The sequence below is a fragment of the Amblyomma mixtum genome, chromosome 2 (genome assembly GCF_055824585.1).
Source record: "Amblyomma mixtum isolate Tamu chromosome 2, ASM5582458v1, whole genome shotgun sequence".
NCBI lineage: Eukaryota > Metazoa > Arthropoda > Arachnida > Ixodida > Ixodidae > Amblyomma > Amblyomma mixtum.
In genome coordinates this window covers 219,073,292-219,095,543 of record NC_143013.1, presented here as the reverse complement: position 1 = coordinate 219,095,543, position 22,252 = coordinate 219,073,292, and the positions used below count along the sequence as shown (strand labels likewise).

At 49.9% G+C, this 22,252-nt stretch overlaps 1 protein-coding gene and 1 long non-coding RNA gene across 7 annotated transcripts in view; one reads left to right on the top strand and one right to left on the bottom strand.

Moving 5' to 3' along the window:
* Nucleotides 1-22,252, bottom strand: part of LOC149362604 (KH domain-containing protein akap-1-like) — a 96,293-nt gene that overhangs the window by 19,558 nt on the left and 54,483 nt on the right. For 3 of the 6 annotated variants that reach the window (XM_089573121.1, XM_089573123.1, XM_089573122.1), the window contains exon 2: nt 7,466-8,550. In XM_089573121.1, coding sequence (XP_089429247.1) covers nt 7,466-8,500 — 1,035 coding nt within the window. In that variant the 5' untranslated portion in view covers nt 8,501-8,550. Of the gene's footprint in view, nt 1-7,465; nt 8,551-10,432; nt 10,482-22,252 lie in introns of those variants that run through there. The other 3 variants (XM_089573126.1, XM_089573127.1, XM_089573125.1) reach the window with 2 other exon arrangements.
* Nucleotides 18,210-22,252, top strand: part of LOC149362605 (uncharacterized) — a 48,598-nt gene continuing 44,555 nt past the window's right edge. The window contains exon 1 of the long non-coding RNA XR_016289029.1: nt 18,210-18,440. This is a non-coding gene — a long non-coding RNA (uncharacterized LOC149362605). The remainder of the gene's footprint in view (nt 18,441-22,252) is intronic.

The following is a 22,252-nucleotide window of genomic DNA, read 5'->3' as shown; positions in this document are numbered from 1 at the left end:
CCTACGCCAGCAGAAAGCTAAGCACGTTCTCTGAAGTTATATACACAACCCTATGGTGGCTAAGCTTACCTAAACCATTCAAAAACACATCCGACGTACACTCGTCAATCTTCTGATCAATTACTTACTGTCTGGACCTTTAGGAAGAAGCTTCAGTTTTGGAACTCCCAGGCAAATGGAATGGAAACAAGACTTTTCAGCAGGTATTGAGCAATCAGGAATAAATTTCAGTTGCATTTAAATAAAAGCTGAAATAGTAGCACTGTGACAAGATTTTTTTAATTGTTGCAATCATAAGAATTTCAAGAACCAAATCATTTTATGACGTTTTCATGTCACTTGCACAATAAACTTTGTAAGGAATTAATGGTATTTGGTGAAATGTATGCATTTGAACAGTAGGTTTGTGCTACAAACTGTATTGTCAAAAACGCTGTTTATGTGTTCTATGCTAAACCTACCCTTAATTATATTTAAACTCTTCAATTAGCAACATAAGACTAAGTATAGACTATTTCTTCCACTGTTCCTTGTCATAGTCTCCTCACCTTGTTAAGCTCTCTACAGCTTTGTTGTTCCTTGTCATAGTCTTCCTGACCTTGCTAAGTTCTTTACAACTTTGTTAAGAGTCCATCAACACTGCAAAGTTCAAATGAAAGCTGAACCGAACCGAAAATTTTATTAGTTCTATCATGCAGACAAAAGAATGTGGACATTGCACCTGACAGGGCATAAAAAGGTGATGAAACCCGACATGTCAAATTCAAATGCAGCAATAAATGCACCGAAATTTTTCTCCATAAATCGTACCTAGGCAGCATATTACTCGTGAAAGAAACTCTGCTAAAAAGATTGCAAGGAAAACAACGAAAAAAAAACTGCATATGCAAGCAGTAATTTAACTGTATACTACTTAGCAGCACCTGTATTTTAAAAGTCAGGACTGAAGCTCTCAGTCAAGATTAAAGAAAAAAAATGAACTGGCGTTCAAAAAGCGAAACGCCACTTAATCCATTAGCGGTCTGTCCACGAGGGCACAGCAAGACCTGGGTTGCAATAACTCTCACTTAAAAGGTCGCATGCAAGGAATTTTTATTCTATTCAGCTGCCAAGAGAATGGAAAATCTAGAAAAAGTAAAATTTCTATTTTCTGTGAAAAATCTTGAAGCAGTCAGGTGTGTGAAGTGGCATTTGTCACACTCCCAACAGCTTTCGCTGTTCTTTCATGGGCTTTATATACTGAATGTTAGTTTAATGCTTTCTGCTATGTTATGATTTGGTTGCATTTGACTATCAAAATGATTCTACTGACAAGACTCTAGACGCATTTGGGGTGGAGTTACAGCTGGTTTCCAGCACTCTTGTCTCAGGGCAAGGATAGCTAGCTGCTAGAATGATCCTGACGATATCAACTTTCCTGTCAGTATGGCATAATCTTCCTCAGTTGCATTTTGGTAGAATACGCAGCAGTTATAAATGGTGAAACACATCACACTGATGAATATTTCCCTGAAAGCTTTCACATTTTCCAAGGCGGGACTCAAGCTACGTTCTGAAGTGCCAGGCTCGGGGCGAGAGTCCTAATCCTCACCTTGCGGATAAAGTCACACTCACTGCTTTCAATATCATTTAAGTTTAGGCTATGTGCAGACTGCACACCCCTCACTTCAAAAAAGCAGCACATGAATTTCTGAGCCTTTTTCGAAACTAGTGAGCAACTAGTGTCATGTGGCATGAAAACTATTCAAAAATTAGCAGCCAAGCACGTGGAATCCTCTTTAACGCATATTTAAAGCGAGAACAGTGAATTGCAGACTTTTCACGAAAAGTGCACAGACTAACTGTGGTGGCCTATCACAGCTGCACTGCAGGCACTTAAAACGCAGCGCAAAAGTCCCCGGGCCGATTAAAAAACTTTTGGTGCGGTTCAACTTTAGCCGAGACTAACTGAAAATAGCCTGTAAGCAATTCTCTGTCACCACTGTGCACTGTGCCAAAAATGCGATTCTTTTTAACTAAAGCAAATTTGGCAGTGACAGTACGTCCCCTATGGCAGTCACGTTGAACAGCAGGTCACTGTTTGTGCACCTGCAAAACATATTCGTACCCTCAATTTTCAAGTGCTTAATGTACACTGCCAGGTGCATGTAATTTTAGAAAGAAAAAAAAAACTGAAAAAAGTTTCGGAAAGTTGTTTACATTGTTTAATTTGCTCAAATGCCATTCAGTTTATTTAAAAAGTACCACTGCGGAACCAAGCTGTTTTTCTACCTGCCCTATCACTTCATAAGCGCCTGGTAAGGACTACTTTAAATAATGAAGGAACATCAGCAATACGATGGGAGATGAGAAAAAAAAAAGAAAATGATGGGGAAAAAAACAAAACTAATGCACCAATCTGAACCATTCGAAGATGCTAATGGACTGCATGCATGCACAGCAAAACACGCAAGCTGCATGTTAGCTGCTAACTTTCATATCCATTTTCTCGCGCTTAACAGCCATCATAAAATCCCACCATCAGAACACACAGACGAAACAAAGTGCAAACAGGCAATTGCACCGCCATAAACTGCCCATAACTCTGACAAGAGCCTCGAGAGCCAGAATTCCTCACAGCTGCGCACACAGCTGAATGCAGTCAGGCCGACAACAACAACAATAAACACCGCCAGCTGTTTCCAGGCGTCCCTTTGCCTGCCTCGAGTGGATTCAAAAAACAGAAAAGCATATGTCTCTACTCGACAGCAGATGGGGAGACAGAAGAGAGAAACAGCAAAAGTTGTCAAACGCGGGGCAGGAAAAGAAGAGTCCCTTGTCCACACCTCCCAGGTCCACACACTGACAACCCGCAACTGCATGCGAACGCCACGACAGGCCCCTTACGTGCCATCCTTACGTGAAAAGGAACACACACACGGCATGCTCACCAGGAGGACGCAACGAAACGAGGCCAGAGACGACGAAAGCAAGTCCACTACCTCGCACGATTCCTCCATCTCCTTGAGGAGCATGTCCTCGATGGCCGACAGCCGGCGGTCGCTCATCGCAAATCCCAGGCACCGGTCCGGACACACCACCTCCACACACCCGCTGCTGCCCATCGCGATTATGCTGTCCATGCGTGACCAGGATTCCCGCCACACATACACGCCTATAGCGAAGGAGCTCGCAGCTAGCCGTCTACCATCCACTAGGGTTACACAGTTCTCAAAGCAATGGGCTGCCACCAGCTCTGCAGGGAAGCCACCAAATGCTGGCGGATGACAGGAGGCGGAGGCCGGGGCCACAATCTGCCCAGCTGCAAGCCTCCGACGTGGCAGGCAGGCTTTCAGGAGGAGACCTCCCTCCCTCTTGCCCCCCTCCGGTGCGAGTGAAAGAAAAGGTGAGGCAAGGGAGGGAGGGGGGGGGGGGGGGGGGGGGAGCATGGAAAGGAGCACTGCGAGCGAGCAGCTGTCTCCACAAAACAGCTGTTCCCACAGCTAGTGTAGGCCGTACAAATGGCAGGCTGCTGCTGCTGCAGCAGGCAACCACAGCGTGAGTGTGCCTCCAAGGCACTCTTCTCAGCACTTTGAAAGCATTCACTGTCGGTCACACGCACATGCGCGCGACATTTGCACAGCTGTGCGAGATAAAGGGAGGAGGGGGGGGTCAGGTGTATTTCCCTGTCAACATGGGGGCCCAGAGGAATGAGATATGTCACAAACTGCTGCCAACAGCAGACTCCCAGTTCAGGCCTGTAATGTCCTGCATGGACTTTTGCTCGCGAAACAACACAAAATCCGTGTAACATTATGCAACCTGCATTTACCAACACATTTCTCAAAGCAAAGTTATGCTGTCAGCTGCTAAAAAAGCAGAAGTCATCCTGTCAGATTGCTCACCACAAGTTAGCCTCTCTTGACAAAACAGCCGAAAATTTGAACACTTTACTGCTATATCAGCAAGTGATAAAATGATATTGAATCTCATTACTTATTTACTGGGCACACCTTAGTTGCGTGTTCTAATGTTACTTTTAAGTGCAGAAAAAATTCCTGACAGCTCCCTATCAGTTTCAACAGTTCTGCAGTGGAAGGGCCTGTAATGACAAATGCCTTCGCCCGAATTTTTTCCTCTCATCTTTACTGCCAGTTCATTCCAGGGCTAACTCTACACAATGTGTAGCCTTGAGAGGTTGCCACACCCCCTCCCCCTTCTTAATTAAGATGTCATAAGGAGAAAGTGCAAGCATATAGTACAAGCAAGATTTGAAAACTGAAAGTACTGTTCCAGCAAAATCCAGAGACTAGCACATACACAAGGTGCTGCGCTTTTGCGAACACAGCAAAGCAAGCGAGTTTCACTCTTGAGTTGGATACAAGCGTTGCAGTACAGGACTTGAATGCGTTCAACGGTTGCATGCAAAAGCGCTCCAGTCAAATAAGTCTGAACAAGAAAAATATAAGCTGCAAAATAAAATACATGAGGGCTCAAAAAAAAAAAGAAAGGAAAAAACAGGATTTCAACTAACAAGGCAGACTACTAATGTACAAATATCCTCGGCATATCGGGAGCTTTAAACTTCCCACACAGGGAAAAACATTGATATGCACTTCCATGACAGCAGTGAGGTTTTATACACTTCACAATCTGCTAAGATTTAAATTTTACCACTGAAAATTATTAAAAGTTATCTACCACACTCCTAAAGTAGTTATAAGCAAACATCCAGCATCAATTACCATCTAGTAGAAAGCAGCTCACTACTACTACAAATAATTGAGGTGTCAATAAATAAATAAATAAATAAACAGTGCTCCAATGTTTACATGTCACACACAAAACAGTACTCTTTCTGCAAGCAAAATAATATTATAATATGCATTCTGCAAACACTGTCCTTTGAACACCAAAAGGTAAGATCCAGCAAGTTTTGTTTTTCCACAGCTGTTATGCCAAGCTGGAACAAAATCTTAAAAACCAGCACACACCTGCGGCAGTTTCAAAGCGTGTGCCAATTAATGAAAACAGGTTTTTCTATTAGCCTGCAGAGTGTGCGCAAGCCCATGTACTCAGCACAGATTAACTTCCGTAAAAAAAAAAAAAGAAGACAAGGAAATTTCGATGCCCACAAAAGGAGGAATTTACATGCAAAAAAAGAAAGAGCACCGGTTCCCCCTGCACTGCAATACATGTGGCAGATAGCAGGCCAGGAGGACAAACACGCAGCACAAGCTACACAGCTGCCCTCAAACTGCTGCTCATGCAGTGCTGACAGCAATGATGTACGAGCCCTCGTCTCAACCCTCGCCACCTGTGCACATTCCACAATAATGAAGATGAAGAGTGCAGTGGCATTTAATTATAAGCAATGCCAACGGAATCAGAACGCAGCGGACGAGAAGACGGACTGCTTCATAATACAGGCATCACATTCAACGCCCTTCAATACACCGGACTCATTCCAATATTCATGGAAAACATCTGACCATTGACAGCTTACAAACAAGGGTGAATTAATTCTTTCCCCCAGGAGTCAAAACTCGGGCCAAGGCAACAGCCCCACATGGCAATCATTGCAAGCGCTGGGTGCTTGCGCATTGCCAGCATTGCATTTACAGGAAACCGGTGGTATCTTCAGCAAAAGATTGCCAGCCTAACTGATGCATTTTTTTTTTTCAAAGTCATGATGATGTGCACGCACTGGATGACACATAGAAGGGGCACAAAAGTGTTCTCAAATCCCGTGCCCTTAACGGAACACCGAGGACAGAAGCGGGCCTGTAGCAAGTGGACACAGCATTCTAATGATAAAAAGACCACTCTCACCAAAAATTCACCTTTCATCTTCCATCAACCAAGGAAAGAGCAAAACAATACACAGCTGTCACCACCACCACCACCAAATTCTGCAAGTAAGATTTTTGGCCATTCACAGCCAATGCTTTTCAGTAAGGACACCACAAATTTGAATTGAACAGACATTTTTAGATCCAATTTTCGCATCGCCAAACCAGTCTTTTGCAGTTGGCAAATGTAAACATAATAAGACCGAGCCAGAGAATTAAATTTAAATTAAATTAAGTGAAGTTGTCTTCAGTGTCCCATTAAGTATATTCACACTTGAAAGTCGCAGAGGCTGAGAGACCCCTTTAATTGAAAAGCGATAATTGCACAGTGCCTGACTATTGACTGCAAGTTGCAGGCCACTAATCAATCAGCGGCACCTCGGGAGTGGATGGAGAGTAGATCCACATCCGGCTTCTTGTTGCTGGCAACAGCAAACACTGAAAGCTCTCTGTCCGGAGGAGGCCCTTTTGCGAACGCAACCCGCGGGTCACCCTTGCAAGCATAAACAGCAGTGCTGTCGAGGCCCTGGGCCTTTACTGTGTCATCCAGTTCTATCTTCTAGGCTTTCAAAACAGAAGATATAGAAGTATGGTTCACAATTCCCCACACTGCCTTGTATCTGGAACAGCATCCCTTTAACTGCTATCTTTTAACAACAGCAAAAAAAAAACAAAGAAAAAAAGAAACAGCTCATAGGTCAATTATGTTAGATGTGGATTATCCTCATGCAGTGGCAATGTCACCCCAGCCACACCTTAGAAGCCAGTGGAGTGGACGAGGAAAGTGGCATTGTCAAAAGCGCTCCAATTAATATTTTCACTGCCTTTCAAAGCCCTTATGGCCTTAACATTTTGCAGAGATAAATGCAACATTCCGATTTATGCAGTGGGCTTGTTTGAAATGTCCAAACTTGGTCGAGAGACCTCTAAGCACAACGAAGTTCATGCCGTACCAAACAGCTACAGGACTGTTTTTGACAAAATCAAGTACACAGCTTTGTGTGCGATAATGTTACGCAACATTCCCTCAAGTTTAATGTCCATACTAATTTACTTGCTCTTGTTCGGTCAAGTTCCTTAGTGAACACAAACATGCTGATCACAGCCTGTGTACCCTTTATCATGCTCGAAACCGACAAAATGTAAGTAAGGTTACCAGATTCAAGAAGCGCATAACGTTAACAAGTGATGCGCAAAACTAGGATCTCTCGCCCTGCTTGCGGCTCTTCTATCGTGTCATGATGTAATCCAGCAGCCGGCGTCGAAAGGTAAGGGGGGGGGGGGGGGGGGGAACGCTCGCGCGGACGACCGCGGCCGTAAGACGGCTTACAGGAATTTTCCTCTTATCAAGATTAGGTGTTGTTGCTAGACACGACCGTTTTTTGCATTTCGTCACGATCGAAATGAGGTGCGAGCTGTCAGGAACACACCCGCGGCGTCGGGGTTGGTAGTAGAACGCCACAGCCACTGAACCACCATAGCGCAGTGGCGTTCCGAACTCGAAGGGGATTTGAAAACGCCGACTCATAGTCGTTACGTGAGACCAGAGTATTACACAATTTTGTTTAGCCTATTTCAACACTGGGGCTGTCACTTTTTTCACTCTTTCCACACTGAATGCTGAAAGTACTCACCTCGCTGTGGGCGTCGGAGAATGACAGCGCCTGTGCCTGGCTCCTGTCCTCAGACACGGACTCGTCGTTTTGTAGAACGTCGGCGCGGGACGACGCGCCGTCGTGCTCCGCAGGCGTCGGCGGCTGCGCCTCCGGAGAGGACGTCGTTGTTGAGGCTACGCTGCTCGCGACGGGGGGCTCCTCCACCGCCTCGGGCTGTGGCGTCTCCACGGTTGACTGCTGCTCGGCCAGCGACAGCGCGGCCACGTCCTGGGCGAGCGAAGGAGAGGCCGACTCGGACCCGCTCTCGCGCCGCGCCGGCGACACCGTCGAGCTGGGCGGCGACGACGACGACTGGCCGAGCAGCGAGTCCACCGACCCGCTGGGACTAGCCCCACACACTGCGTCTCCACCACCAACCACGGGCGCCGGCGACGCGTCGTCCGACGCTGCCGCCGCCGGACGCCGGTCGCCGCCGGCCGCGCTCTGCTCGGGGATCTCCACGGTGAGCACTGCACACGGGGGTGAGCTTTTCTCGCGCACTGCCGTCGTCACGGGAGCCGTGGCGGCGGCGATGACCACGTCGGCATTGTCCTGCTGCTGCTGCCTCTGGCGCGCCACCGGCTGCTGCGGCGCGGGAGGATTGCACTCGGACGCCCGGGCGCTGCTGTTCGCGCACGGCGCCTTGAGGGCGCCACCGCCACTTTTTGTCGTCGTCGTCGTCGCGGAGGAACACCTGGAGCCCTTGGCGGGGCCCTTGAGCTTCACGTCGCCCATCTTGCCGCCGTCCCGAAGCCGCATGTCGGGCGACTCGGCAGCCACCACCACCGCCAGCACGGGGGAATCGTCGCCGGCGCTCGTCGGCGGGTGGTCCGGCGAGCACTGCTGCTGCTGGGGTTGGTCGCTACCCAGTAGGCACGCTGTGGTTTCAGAGAGGGAGCGGCACTCAGAGTTAGCCCTCGAGCGGCGCCTCTTGAGCAGGAAGAAGGAGAGCAGAAGTGCGAGAGCCGCGGCTGCCGGAAGCGTGACAGCCGCCCTCGGCCCCAGACCGGCCATGGACTGGCCTCGCGGGCCCGCTCCAAAGGTCCCCTGCCAGTGGCCGCGGCCTGGGTTGAGGGAGGGGCGAAGCTCCAGTCAGCACACCCGAAGGCGCACCCCGTGCACGAGCAGAGCAGTCGGCAAGGCCGCTTACAGAGACACTTTTCCCCGGCCAGGGAATTAGGGAAGCAAATCGGCCCCCACGAAAAGCGGCCCCGCAGAGAGAGAAAAAGAACGCAGCCGCCGCAACAGAGAGAGAGAGAGTGGGCGCAAGGTAGAGAGAAGCAAAGTTGGCAGGCACGACAGGCAAAATCGCAAGCAGCCACACTGCTCTGCACCAACTAGGTAGATAGAGACGGAAACGCACACGAAGAGGACGCAGAGAGCTCGTCTTGTGCTCTTTCCATTTCTCTCGCACCATACTTTTCAGTGGCATTAACTCTTCAGCATCAAGGTGTTCATTGAAGCGAAGTAGTACAGGAAGTTAGCGCTTCCACGGATGCTACAAGAAATAGTGCGGCTTAAAAGCAGACCTCCATGAGTTCTGCACTTCTGGCAAAGGCACTTAAACACACGCACACACACACACACACCTGTACCTTTCACTACCGCAATCTTACGCACCACGGATGTGCACTGCCACGCAAAACACTTCGCAAGCATGTCAGACACGACCCTTTCAAAAAAAAAAAAAAGACGAATAAAGTTTTGAAACAATGCGTACAACCGCTAAAAACGCGGCAGTCGGCTGAGGAAGCAACTTGCACGGCGGTGTGAGGCGCTTCTGTGCAAACGGCGCCACAAAGGGGCGAAGCGTCGGCACCCGGAACTGCGCAACGTTACGCCTCCCGCAGCTGCACGTAGGGATTTGGCCGCGAGGCGCAATTTCCTGGATATCCTCACCCCTGCTGCGCGCCGGCAGGACAAACTCTGCGAGAGCGTGGCGTCGGTAGCACGCTCGCTTTGGTCAGGCGGCTGCTTCGGTTCGGGCGAGATCAACTTTCGAATGCGCTTCAGCAGACCACTCCGTTCAACTGACATCTTGCAGAATAGCAGGAAAGCGGTCAAGTCCAGCCCCATGGGAAGCGTTTCAGCGCGTACTCGTAAATAATCTGTGTGCATACATGCAACGACTTTTTCTTTCTTTTCTCAGCGAAACGACTTTTTCCTGCCATTTAATGCCATTTGCTGTTCGAAAATTTTTCATGTTTGTAGGGACTCTTGCGACCGCTGATGTCGGCGGCACGCGGCTGGCTGTATTTTGGTGCCGACGTCAAGGCTAGCAGACGACCAGACCTGCACTCGACCATTCGTTTTGGAAGCAGCCAGCGGAAAGCCGCACTAAACTCAAGCTGCACGGTCGCGAAATCTGACGGAACTAGAGCAGCCAAACCGGAGACCTTATGGTTTGGCCGCAAGACGCTGATATATATATATATATATATATATATATATATAGACGTAGCGTTCTGCGCATTCGTTGCCCATAGACACGCTGCGTACGCCAAACTAAAGTGTCTAATAAAGGTCTACGGCGTGAAATATTCGCCAGCAGCGCTGTGGCCACACACACGTCTTCTACCCCTCGAAACATTAGTTCCAGTCCTTCGGCCGCCTGCCGATACGGAGGCGCACAAACCAAAACACGCCTTCGGCGCGTGACGAGGCGACCTCTGCGCGACCCGCCGCGAAGCGTGCGGAAAGGTGGCCGCAGCATGTGCGAAACTCTTGACCGCGCGGAAATGCAGACGCGAGACAAAAAAAAGGACAACACACGAGCCCGGCGATAGGCGAGACAGGGCGCTGGCCCACCCAAAGGTTGACAGCGCCGAGGCAGAAGGGGGGGGGGGGGACGCAAGAAAGCAGATAGCAAGCAGCACATTTAAGAGCCCTCCGCTTTGCCTACTAGGGTGAGCCACGATAAGAACTGTGGTAGTTCAGCGCACTGACCGTCAAAACGAGCTACGGTACGACGAGCATGCATCACGGCTGCGTTTTTAAGGCGATAGCCTCTAATGCCTCAATCGTTGTCGCCAGAAGGCTGTTGTTACGGCTCGAGGTAGCGTGGCGCGTTGTTGTTGCACCAAGGGGCTCGTACAGGATGAGGGAACGGTCTGAACTTCAGATGGTTGGAGATTACAAGAACTAGCAGATTTAATGGCAAGAATCAAAGACACTTATTTATAAAAAGAAGAACAAGGAATCAAAATTTAAGAGTTCATAGCGTCGAGCGACTGGATGATCCTGATACCCAAGGCTCAGAGCCACTGGATGAACCTATTACCGTAGGTCCAGAGCCACACTGGATGAACCTATTACCGAAGGTCCAGAGCGTTCGTGCCCACTTTGGTCGCAGGTTATATAGCCCAAGACTCCGCCCCTGCACCAGGCGACATTCCATCGCGACACAAAAGATCGGCACCAGCACCGCCATCGAAGACCTGTTGAGCCCCCTCACTAGGCGGTAACTCATCGTGGCACAAAAGATCGCCACCACACGTCATTGCCAACTAAGACACCTGCTTAGAGCCCGCACGTGGGAACTGGCGGGGAAGATGCTAAGTCCGCATTCCTATAGCATTGTGTCAGCCACTCCCGTCCATCAAACACAGGTGTGGCAGGATGACGTCACAGACGCAGCTGGCCAAGACACCTGTCGAGAGCCCGCACGTGGGAACTGGCGAGTAAGATGCTAAGTCCGCATTCCTATAGCATTGTGTCCTGTTGACGTCACAGCCGCAGCTGCGCAGGCTTCCTCTGATTCGTTCCGGTTTTTTTTTTTTTTTTTTTAAGACGAGGGACACCCTTTTTTCTCCTGTCGTCGGTTGCTTCTCGAAGGGGAGGTCGTTTTCGCCGAGCCGAGTGTGGGAAGAGCCTCATGGGCCACTTCCCAGAAAGTCGCCCTTTTCTGTGAGGTCATCGAGGGGTCAAGTTGAAGTCAAACGACCCGTCAAAATTGCCGCTACGTTGAATCTCCCTCCGTTTCATCTCGGGTCTCAAGATGGGTCGTAACACTGTCAGCAGAGGTGTCACGCTTTTGACGGGTGTCCACCGAGATATGCGAGCATACCTCGGCACCAATAGAGAGGTGGCTCAATCCAACTCACATCCACTCATTCACACTCACATTCATGTCCACTCACACTCGCAACCACTCCCTCACATTCCCACTCATGACCACTCGCACTCACAACTACTCACTCGCATTCACACTCATGACTACTCGCACTCACAACCACTCACTCACACTCATGACCACTCCCACCCACAACCACTCACTCACACTCACAACCACTCACTCACACTCGCACTCATGTCCACTCCCATTCACAACTACTCACTCACACTCGCACTCATGTCCACTCACACTCACAACCACTCACTCACACTCATGACCACTCACACTCACAACTACTCACTCACACTCATGACCACTCGCACTCACACACTCACTCGCAACCACTCACAATCATGTCCGCTCACTCACATTCATGTCCGCTCACACTCATTCATGTCCGCTCACACTCATTCATGTTCACTCACTCTTTCCTTGTTTGCTAACAACGGAGAGGAGGAGAGATTTACTGCCGCAGCCGACTGCCCTGAGTCGCAAAGATGGGGTGCAGAGCCGCCCAGGCTTTGTCGCGCTACTTGGCCAATTTCCAGTTTCACTGCTCGATGGAAGTGGTCACTGATCACGCATATTCCATGCACTGAATGGTACACACGTGCTCTCCTGGGCTTGCTGCTGAGACGATGAGTTCCCGTTCAGCATCAGCTAAGATGCTCAGACAAGTTTTTGAACGGTGTCCATAGGCGTGCGCAGGGTTCTCCATGAGAATGAGCCATGTTTCAGCGCAGTGCCCCCCACCCCCACACCCAATCTTTTCTCACCTAGGACCCTTACGGCTAGAACGGAGCGCAAAGGTGAGGAATGATTATAGAACATTTATTTCCATGCGGTGTAATTCCAAAATATACAAATTATTATTCAGCAGAAGTTTTTATTTTAATCTGTAACATCGGCAGAGGAATATATGGTACAGAGAGGATAAGCCGCTGGTTCCTTCACACTCAAAATGTGAACGAAGGGAGGGGAAAGGCTCAGGGTGCTTGCCAGCGTTTCCACAAGAGGTCTTGTCTTTATCCTGACTAAGACAGCCCTCTTGTTGAAACGTTTGCAAGCACACTGAGGTTTTCGGCTCCCTTGTTCACCATGGCAGAGGAAGGCATGTCAATGCGTCGCTGGAGTATCAATGTAACATCGCGCTTCCAGAGTAATTTCCATTCTCTCTAAACCCCAGCAAATTGACAGATTTGTTTTGTTACTGTCACAGCAAAAAAAAAAACCTGAAAAGCTTGCCTCAAAATCACCCGGCCAGTAAACAGTTCTTCAAACGCAACATCATGGGTCTTCAGCCACTAAAAAATCTGATTGGCCATAGCACTGCACTGTGAACAATGACGGAACAGGTCCGACAGAGTAAATGTATGAGGCAGACTCGGTGATTAGGGGGCTTAGACGATTGAGGGAGGGGGGGGGGGGGGCGCACCTCTCTCTCTTGTGCGCGCGCCTATGACGATGTCTAAGTAAAATAATGAGTTTGTCTTGACAATAGTCTTGGATGGTGTCTAATTACCAATATTTGGTCTTGCTTGACAATGACGTTCCGTTACTCTGCATGAACACATTGGAGACAAGTGGCAACGATGAATACTTTTCGCGGCATGGAAAATGAAGCGTGTTTTTCAAACGATCAAGTCATATTTCCTCACGGAAAGGAAAATCGCTGGAATGGGCCGCAAGTAGAGGATTTCCCCGCGCAATAGCGATGCTAGGGGGAGTTGTCATTAGCAATCCATTTAGAAAACCTCCTAAGCTACTATGTGTGACCGACTGTGGACATGTCTGCAGTGCAGAACGTTTTCTGCATTGCACATAATTCCTGTCTGAAAGAGGTTTTACAAACCAGCGCGATCTATTTTAGGCTAGTGCTTGCGGAGACCACGTGCGCATCCGCGTGGTGATAGGGGGCGCTTAGATTTCACCTTATTGTTCTTCAATGTCGTTCGCGGAAGAATGCGCATGCAGGTAACTTGTGAGCCATTTTGAAGCGCACGCCCTTCTGAAACTAAAGGACTTTACTGGGAAAAAGCGCTATCCAGAAGTTCACAGAGGAAATCGTAGTTTCCGATTCAAAGGATACCTCATGCTGTCCAGATATCAGTGTGGGTAGGATTGCTGAAATCGATGCGTGCAAACAGAAGCTAATCCACTTACTTCACTGAAAACACGAAAAATAAACAAAATCGCACTTCACAAGCACATTCCGATTTCACTCTCGCAGTGACAAAGCTTAGGCGCCAACTAGGTCAGGTTTTTGCGTCGGTCTGGCCCAATCAACAAATTACGGCCAGAGCAGAGCTCTCCAATGCACACACTTGGGCACAGAAAAAAAGCTAAGAGTACACCGCAGCACTCGAGATCCCATCTTACGATAGTTATTGACAAGAAGCGGACAGTCGTTTCATCAGTAAGCATCGTATCTCTTGTGTATATGAGATCGAGCCGTGCGGGGAGCGTGGCAAGATACACCTGTCTATGATTTTCAGGACTGGCAATGCGAAATTCGATAAAGGATTTCACGAAACTTATAGCGGCTCATTGCATCCGCGAAGGGCCTCCGCCCGTGCCAATGGTGAACTACAAATGCAACGAAAGATTGCCATTCCTGTGCCAGCAGAATCTTCTGCTTCGGTTGTCTAAAGACACGAGCATGATGCCTTATAGTGACTCTAGCCTTATGCTGCCTCGAGCGCCCTCAGTAGTCAATATTTGCTTCCCTCAGCTGTCAACAACATGAAAATAGCTAAGCGGTTATCGTCGTCGCGAAACATACGCGACCGCCTTCGCTGTCGCGTCCACCCACCACTCACATCCACTCATTGCCACCCACGTCCACTCACAACCACTCATTGCCACTCACGTCCACTCACGTCCACTCACAACCACTCATTGTCACTCATGTCCACTCACACCTGCTCATCAAACATGTCCACTCACCACTCACCTCTACTCACGCTCACATCCACACACTCGCACTCACACTCACATCCACTCACTCACACTCACACTCATGGCCTCCCATGCTGACATCCACTCACTCTCACTCACACTCATGACCACCGACACTCATATCCACTCACTCGCACTCACACTCACGTCTACTCAAACTCACAACCACTCACTCGCACTCACACTCGTGACCACCCTCATTCACATCCACTCACACTCACGTCCACTCACGATCACTCACTGAGTGAGGCGATATGAGTGCACTCATGAGTGAGTGTGCCGACCTATGTATGCGAGACAGTTACTGCGCAATTTCCTTTCCTCAAATACAGTTTCCATTTTGTTCATTACGGCCCCTCTTTCACTCCCACTTCCTCTACAAACGGATGACGGGTGTCCACCGAGACGACAGAGAATTACTGCGCCATTTCCTTTCCTCAAAAAGCGTTGCGTTCGAAGGGCGAGGCATGGCGCCGAACGGGTGGTGGCGTTCCGTGGACTCCCTGGCAGCGCTACAACACGCTGTCGCGTTCCACTCCTAAAGGCGAAGATTAAGCGTCATTAATTAGCTGTTAAGTAGTAATTTGTCGTTACTTAGCAATCAATAGGGTCATTTCTTTAACCTACACCAGCTACACCAGTGTAGCAAAGCTTCATTGGAGGAATGGGACGTTTGCTACACTGGTGTAGCTGGTGTAGGTTAAAGAAATGGCCCTAGTACTTAATTATGTGTGACGTCATCCAGTCCCACAGAGGCAGCCAAAGTGGTGCGGAAAACGCTTTCGCCTCTACGCACTTTAGACAAAGTGCCCCCTGAGTTTTTGACTGCCATTAAAACGTCCCCAACACACTATTCGCAAGCGCCCGCACTCTTCGCCGCAGCGAGAACGCTACGACGACAAAAGAGCGTGTGCGCCTCGCTACCCGCCACTGCTCGCTCCCTTCGCGACGACGAAGGCACGCGCCAGTGAAAGCGGCTGCCCCAAGGAATGCGTTGCTCCTGCACGGCTTCCCAAGGGTACTCCGGTACCCGTGGCGCCCACGCCACCCCTACTGCACACGCGAGCGCGATAGATATTTCGTCAAGGAAACAAAAAAGCGGCGCCGGGGCGTACTTGTTCACGCCATTTCTTCACATCTTGCGCGGCGGACACTTCCGCTGCACTTCTCCACGCATGACTGATGCGACTTACGTTTACTACACAGCGCTACACTACGGCATTGATACGCTTACAACCAGCGGAGCTTCTACAGGTCAGGGAGAGCAAAACGTAGCTTAGAAAACTGGTGAATTATTGCCTTCGAAGCGGACATTCGCAGGATCTGATATGAAAAAAAAAAAAAACACGCCACGGTCCTCCCGATTAGGCAGCCGTAGCTAGAGATTTAACCAAGAAGATAACAGAAGGCCAGTGGGTGATAAATATGCAGAAACGACTGAACACCTTATCACAGAATGTACTGGTATCCATCCGGCGTCAGTTAAGGCACAGACACTCTGCCTGAGGCCCTAGGCTTCCAACAGTCACTGAATGAAGTTGAGGTACAAGTCGGCGAAAAGCGATCGCAAAATTGGTGGCTCACAAGCAGGGCGGTGACATAAGGTTGGAAGTGCAGGTTTAAAAACTATTTAGAGAAAAAGCGAATTTTAGACGGATTTATTACCGCGTTGAAAAAATGTAAAGGAAAACAAAAAAGCCGAGCATGGCTGCAACTTCCGCCCCGTTTCAAAGTGGACGCGTCCATTTTCCACCCGTCCGTCCGTCATTTTGCCTCTCCCAAGATTCTTTCACATGGCGGTGGGTAACAAAAAAAAAAAATAAAGCCTATGCGACAGACGACCGTCGGTCTCGTATGACAGAATGAATAAACAAAATAAATTAATTACTGCTCGGCAAATGGGTTCCAACAAGTGGGTCGCAATGTCGAGAGCACTCGCTGCGATCACTTCCGCACGAACACGTGCGAAACACGTGGGGGTGCGTCAACGCGACAAGAGTTGACAAAGAGGAAGCTACCAAAACGTGGCGCACAGCTGGCGGCGGCTATTTCGCTCGGCGTTAACAACGCGCTGTGCACTCCGCGGGCCTCCATGCAGCCGGCAATGCAAATTCTAAACGCAACAGCGTACAAGTTATTTGCTTCATCAAAAAACCTGGCTAAACACTCGCGCCAGCGTGGCTGATTTCACATGCATGCGGCTTTCCGCTCATCGCAGCGACGACTCAAACAGGCTTTTCCGCCGCGGTGGCAGGATTTGCAAGCATTTTCGCTTGCATGCGAAACAGGCTTAACAGGCCTCTTCGCGGCATTCACGCAAAAAATGCAACACGCCAAAGAGAAAATCGGAGAGCGACTCGCCGCAAAGATTCGCTTCCGGTTTCAGGTTTGCCACGCGCAGGACATCCGAGGAATTCGTGATTAACACCGAAACCGCTCACCGTTGCGAGAAGACCAATGCAGAGAACGCAAGGATGCGACAGCCGTAGATGGGACCGGAGAGAACGCAGCGACCACGAGGGACCGAGATCACTGCTGTGCCTCGGCGACGTCGTTCCAGACACTGAGGCAGCCAGCGATCGACGACGGAACACCAACGCCACCGCGATACACGCGCACTGATCAATGGGGAGACGACGTCAGGCGCGGATGAGTCGACGCGTGCCGCAACAGAAAAGAGATTTTTGAAGTCCTCCCACTTTTATCATAACCGACCTTCACTGGGCCCTTTGTATCATTTAATCTTCGTACACCCCTTGACCCAGAGCAGGGCAGCACAGGTTGGTTGGTTTATGGGGTTTAACGTCCCAAAGCGACTAAGGCTATGAGAGACGCCGTAGTGGAGGGCTCCGGAAATTTCGACCACCTGGGGTTCTTTAACGTGCACTGACATCGCACAGTACACGGGCCTCTAGAATTTCTCCTCCAAAGAAATTCCAGCCGCCGCGGCCGGGATCGAACCCGCGTCTTTTGGGTCAGCAGCCGAGCACCATAGCCACTGAGCCACCGCGGCGGCAGCAGGGCAGCACAGCGGACACGCGTCTGCATGTTGACCTCAATAGACTCCGTCACTCCTCGGGGCGTGGGTCATTATCGAATTTGCCGGAATTTCCCTGACTCCTGGGGATGCGACCACCATCTTGTTGCGCGCCATGGTTGCCTGCAGAGGCTCTCCGCGCAACTGACGTCACATGACTTCATTCCTACAATGCTTTAGCACAGGGGTTCACAGACAGACGAGGACATTAGACTTTTTGAATAGGGTGACTATCGGTTAGGGGCACAAGGGTTTAGCTGGGGGCCAGGGCGCAGGACAATATATCCCTAGGCGTACTGCGCCACGCCGCGAGAAGAGGCATGCACCTCCAAGCTTGCTCCCCATCTCGAGCCGACTGAAAGAATGTCAAGCCGTGGGCAAAGCACGTTGGGGAGTTGAAATAATTCCGAGAAAAGTTGGGGGAACTCCGAAGAGCTTCAAGCCGTGAAGACCCATGAAGAAAAGAGTCACCCAGGGGCCCCGTGACTCTCCGGTTGTTGTAGGACCGCAGGCGGCTTCCGACGCGCGCGTAGGCGCTCCGCGAGCTACCCTTTGCCCCCCCCCCCCCCGGCTTTTCTGGCTCCGCACAGAGCAGGTGGTGTGCGTGACCAATGCGCAAAACACGCCCGCTGTCAGCGCCACTCAAGGACGCTTGAAAGCCAGCTGGCGTGTTCTCGCTCGAGGTCTGCGCGTGCGGGCACCACCGAAAACCCTCGGTCGCGGATCTCCCATTCCTGTTCGAAAAGGCAGAGGGGAGACGCCCCTTTATCTTCTGCTGGAGAGGGCAGCAGTTGAAAGGATACAACAGAGCAGGGCAGCGAACGCCAGGAGCAGAGTCGAGACAGGTATTCGGAATGCATCATTGTCACCCTTCCTTTACAACGACTTTTAAGGCGAAAGCCTCATACTGTCGTTAGCAGCCGTGTCGACAGATGTGTCCGCGTTTTGACGTGTGTCCACCGAGATATGCGAGACAGATACTCCTGTCCTCAAATACAATTTTCAGTTGCTTCGTTACGGCCTCTCTTTCTTCTTTCACTCCCCACTTCCTCCCTTCCAGTACGGTGCGGTTCGGGTGTCCACCGAGATGACTGAGAATTACAGCGCCATTTCCTTTCTTCAAAAAGCGTTGCGTTCAAAGGGCAACGCATCGCGCCGAACGGGTGGTGGCGTTCCGTGGACTCCCCGGCAGCGCTACAACACGCTGTCGCGTTCCATTCCTAAAGGCGAAGCTTAAGCGTCATTAATTAGCAGTTAATCAGTATTTAGTCATTACTTAGTAATTACTAATTATGCGTGGCGTCATCCAGTGGTGACGTCACCAGTGTCAGAGGCAGTCGGTGGTGCGGAAAACGCTTTCGCCTCTACGCACTTTAGACAGTACAAAAGTGCCCCCTGAATGTTTTTTTTTCTTAATCTGCAGCGCTCGCGTTGGCAAGCTCTCCATTTTCGACTCAGGCCGTTGCGGCAAACGTGTTTTCGAAATTGGGCGATCCACCATTGTCTCCGACCGCGACCCGCGTAGGCGGCCCAGCTGACACAAAGCACAGAGGTCATGACGCAGACGCCTTGACGTGGGTTCGTGTCTCGCCTACGGAGGAGGAGGATAATGAACAACGTCGCTCGAGGAGGACAGTCGCTCGCCAGCAACCTTTCCTTTGTTGGACAGTGCTCCACAGCTAACGGAGTTCGAAAGGACCGCAGACCAGATCATGCTCCGAGATCCCTTCTCGGAACTCCACAGAATGGCTGCCCCTGCCTCCGAAAGACCGATGAATCCGCGAGCGGCGTCGCCGAACGCCTTTGCGCTTGCCGGTCATTGTATGGCAAAAAAATCTGTGCCTCCCCCGTAACCGAGAGTAGGGTAAGCATGGAATGCAGAACGATGCAGAAGCGTACGCGGACATGACGAGACGCAGGCCTGACAAGAATGTAATGCAGCGCGTTCGAAACTGTCTAAAGTGCGTAGAGGCGAAAGCGTTTTCCGCACCACTTTGCCTGTGACACTGGTGACGTCACAACTGGATTACATCACACGTGATTGATGACGAAGTAATGACAAATTACTAATTGGTGACTAATTTCTGATTAATGACAAAAATCTAATTAACTGCTAATTAATGACGCTTAAGCTTCGCCTTTAGGAGTGGAACGCGACAGCGTGTTGTAGCGCTGCCAGGCAGTCCACGGAACGCCACCACCCGTTCGGCGCGATGCCCATCGAACGCGACGCTTTTTGAGGAAAGGAAATGGCGCAGTAATTCTGTCATCTCGGTGGACACCCGAACCGCACCGTAAAGGAAGAGAGGAACGCCATCACCTGTTCGGTGCGATGCCTTGCCCACTGCCGACAACGGGAGCTAAAAGCATTTCATGCTTAAAATAAAAACCGCTTGGGCCAAAAAGGACAGCGAGAGCTGTTTTTCTTGGCAAACCAATAGACCGACTTCACAAGCAGTTGCGCTACGCCACCGCCGCCGCGATGCACTCTGGGAGTTGTAGTACTCCGGCCGGCGGCCGCGTCGGCGCGGTGCGTGGCGCACGCGCAAGAAGCAGCCCTGTTTGCGTCGCCGCACGATGTTTCTCTGCATGAATGCTAGATTTGCGGCACTGTGGACACCTGAGGGGTGTCATGAGCTCCGACAACTGTGCGAAGCAGAGGGTCCCGGATTTTCCGTTTTATAGAAGAGAAAAAGTACCCAAGACATTGCGTAGAAGCTGTTCACGAAAGGCAGGTGAAGAAGTCCTGTTCAGTGCATTTAGCCGTATTGTCCCTGTTGATCAGTGGACAATGAAAAATTTTCAAGTTCTGAAGCTGTATGAAATGTCTTTTACGCGCCGCTCAGCTTTGAGGCGGTTCCTTAAATTGTTAAAAAGAAGGCGATCGGATTTTCCTTCGTGCTGCGTCGTCAAGCCGTCCTTGCAGAGATTTCTACCCGGTTCAAGGTTGTAAGGGAACAAGTGTGCTCAGATTTATTGTCATATTCAGGAACCCACAATGTTCGTTTGGCGTCTCTCATAGCCTTAGTTGCTTTGGGACGTTAAACGCCATAAACCAAACCACAATGTTCGTTTGATACACGTATTCACTCCTGATGTCTCGAGCTGCCATACTAGCAATAATGCTTTCTCTATTTCACGGAAGGACAAAGCGAGGCTATAAAACTGTAGAAATGTGGAATAATTCCAGCTCACTGGTCGTTGAGCATAAGTGGCATTCCAGTATCAGCTACATACCATTTATGCCGGGATATCATTCACAATTTGCCCGTTGTTTTCGAAAAGAAAGGCCATCTACTGTACTCGTACTGCGAAAATAGCGAGGGTGAGTCGTACGGGAGACGCCCTGGCAGAAGATTATATTAACCTAAATAAAAAAGTAATTATTGTAGCAATAATCAAAATAAAACTATTGGTCACGAAATTAAAAACCCCTAATTAAGCGTACTCAAAAGATCCCCGATTGGCTTGTCTTTTTCTCATTTTGTACTGAACACAAGCATTTGTCACATCTCCATTTAGAAAAACGGCATAGCTCGATCGATTGCTCATCTTTCCTGCTGGTGACCCGCCGAGCACGTCGTGAATACACTTATGTGTTTATGTGAATAAAAAAAACTATCGCATGGCCAGTTTTCAGCAAGGGCTATGACGAAGAAATAAAGTCAAATAACAAACGCTGCGTGACACGTCTATAGCGAATGCCTAGATGAATACAGCGAATACTGGAACCGCTAAATGTGGTGGCAAGAAATGTATATACTGTCCGAAAACGTTAATAAAATCGCGTGCAAAGCTATGCGTTGAAATATTCTGCTGACAAAATTAACGAAAGCGGCGATCAAGCGCGTTTGCATCGTCACCTGCAGCATTTTCCAAAGCAAGGTTCTAGTAACAAGCGCAGCGTCGCCACCACGTTCACTCCACTTCAAGGGGCAACTGACCACCCTCTCTGCGCTGCTCCTACCGCGATCAGCATTGCACCCCTCGAAACTCCGCCGTGGAGCCTCTGTTTCCTTTATAGAGCGCAACACAATAAACGAAACTGCGGAAAGTGCGGCCGGGTATAATGCTTGTCAAGGCGCAAAGTAATGTGGGCTGTCGTGCAGACGACGCCACGAAGGACTCCAACCAAGATGGCGGCTGGCTACTTCCGGTAAACGCGCGCATGCGCAGTAGGCTTTGTGAAATCGGTCTATTGGTTACGAAAGAGAAAAAAGCGCAGTATCCTACTACCGGTGGCACCTGAACTGAGCCGCAACGACAAGCACAAAGCAGGAAGTGAAAGAGGGAAAGGGGTACCGCGGTGAAGGGCTCCGGATTATTTTTGGACGGGGTTCTCGAACGTGTGAACCGACATATCGCAGCTTTCCCGCCAAATGAACCGCGACTTGAGCGCTGCCATTTTAAGGCGAAAGCCTTTAATGCCTCATCGTTGTCGACAGAAGGTTGTCAGCAGAGGTGTCACGCTTTTCGGTTGGTCCAAATGGTTATGACGTCAGAGTGCCCGGATTCGAAGTAATGAGGTCACCCACGGATGCCTGACGCCCCGTTTTGGAGCACACGACAACTAATAAAATAGTTGTCGTCCGCTCCGACAGGTGGCGTAAGGCGTCCGTGGGTGACCACATTACATACCTCATTACTGCGAACAGAG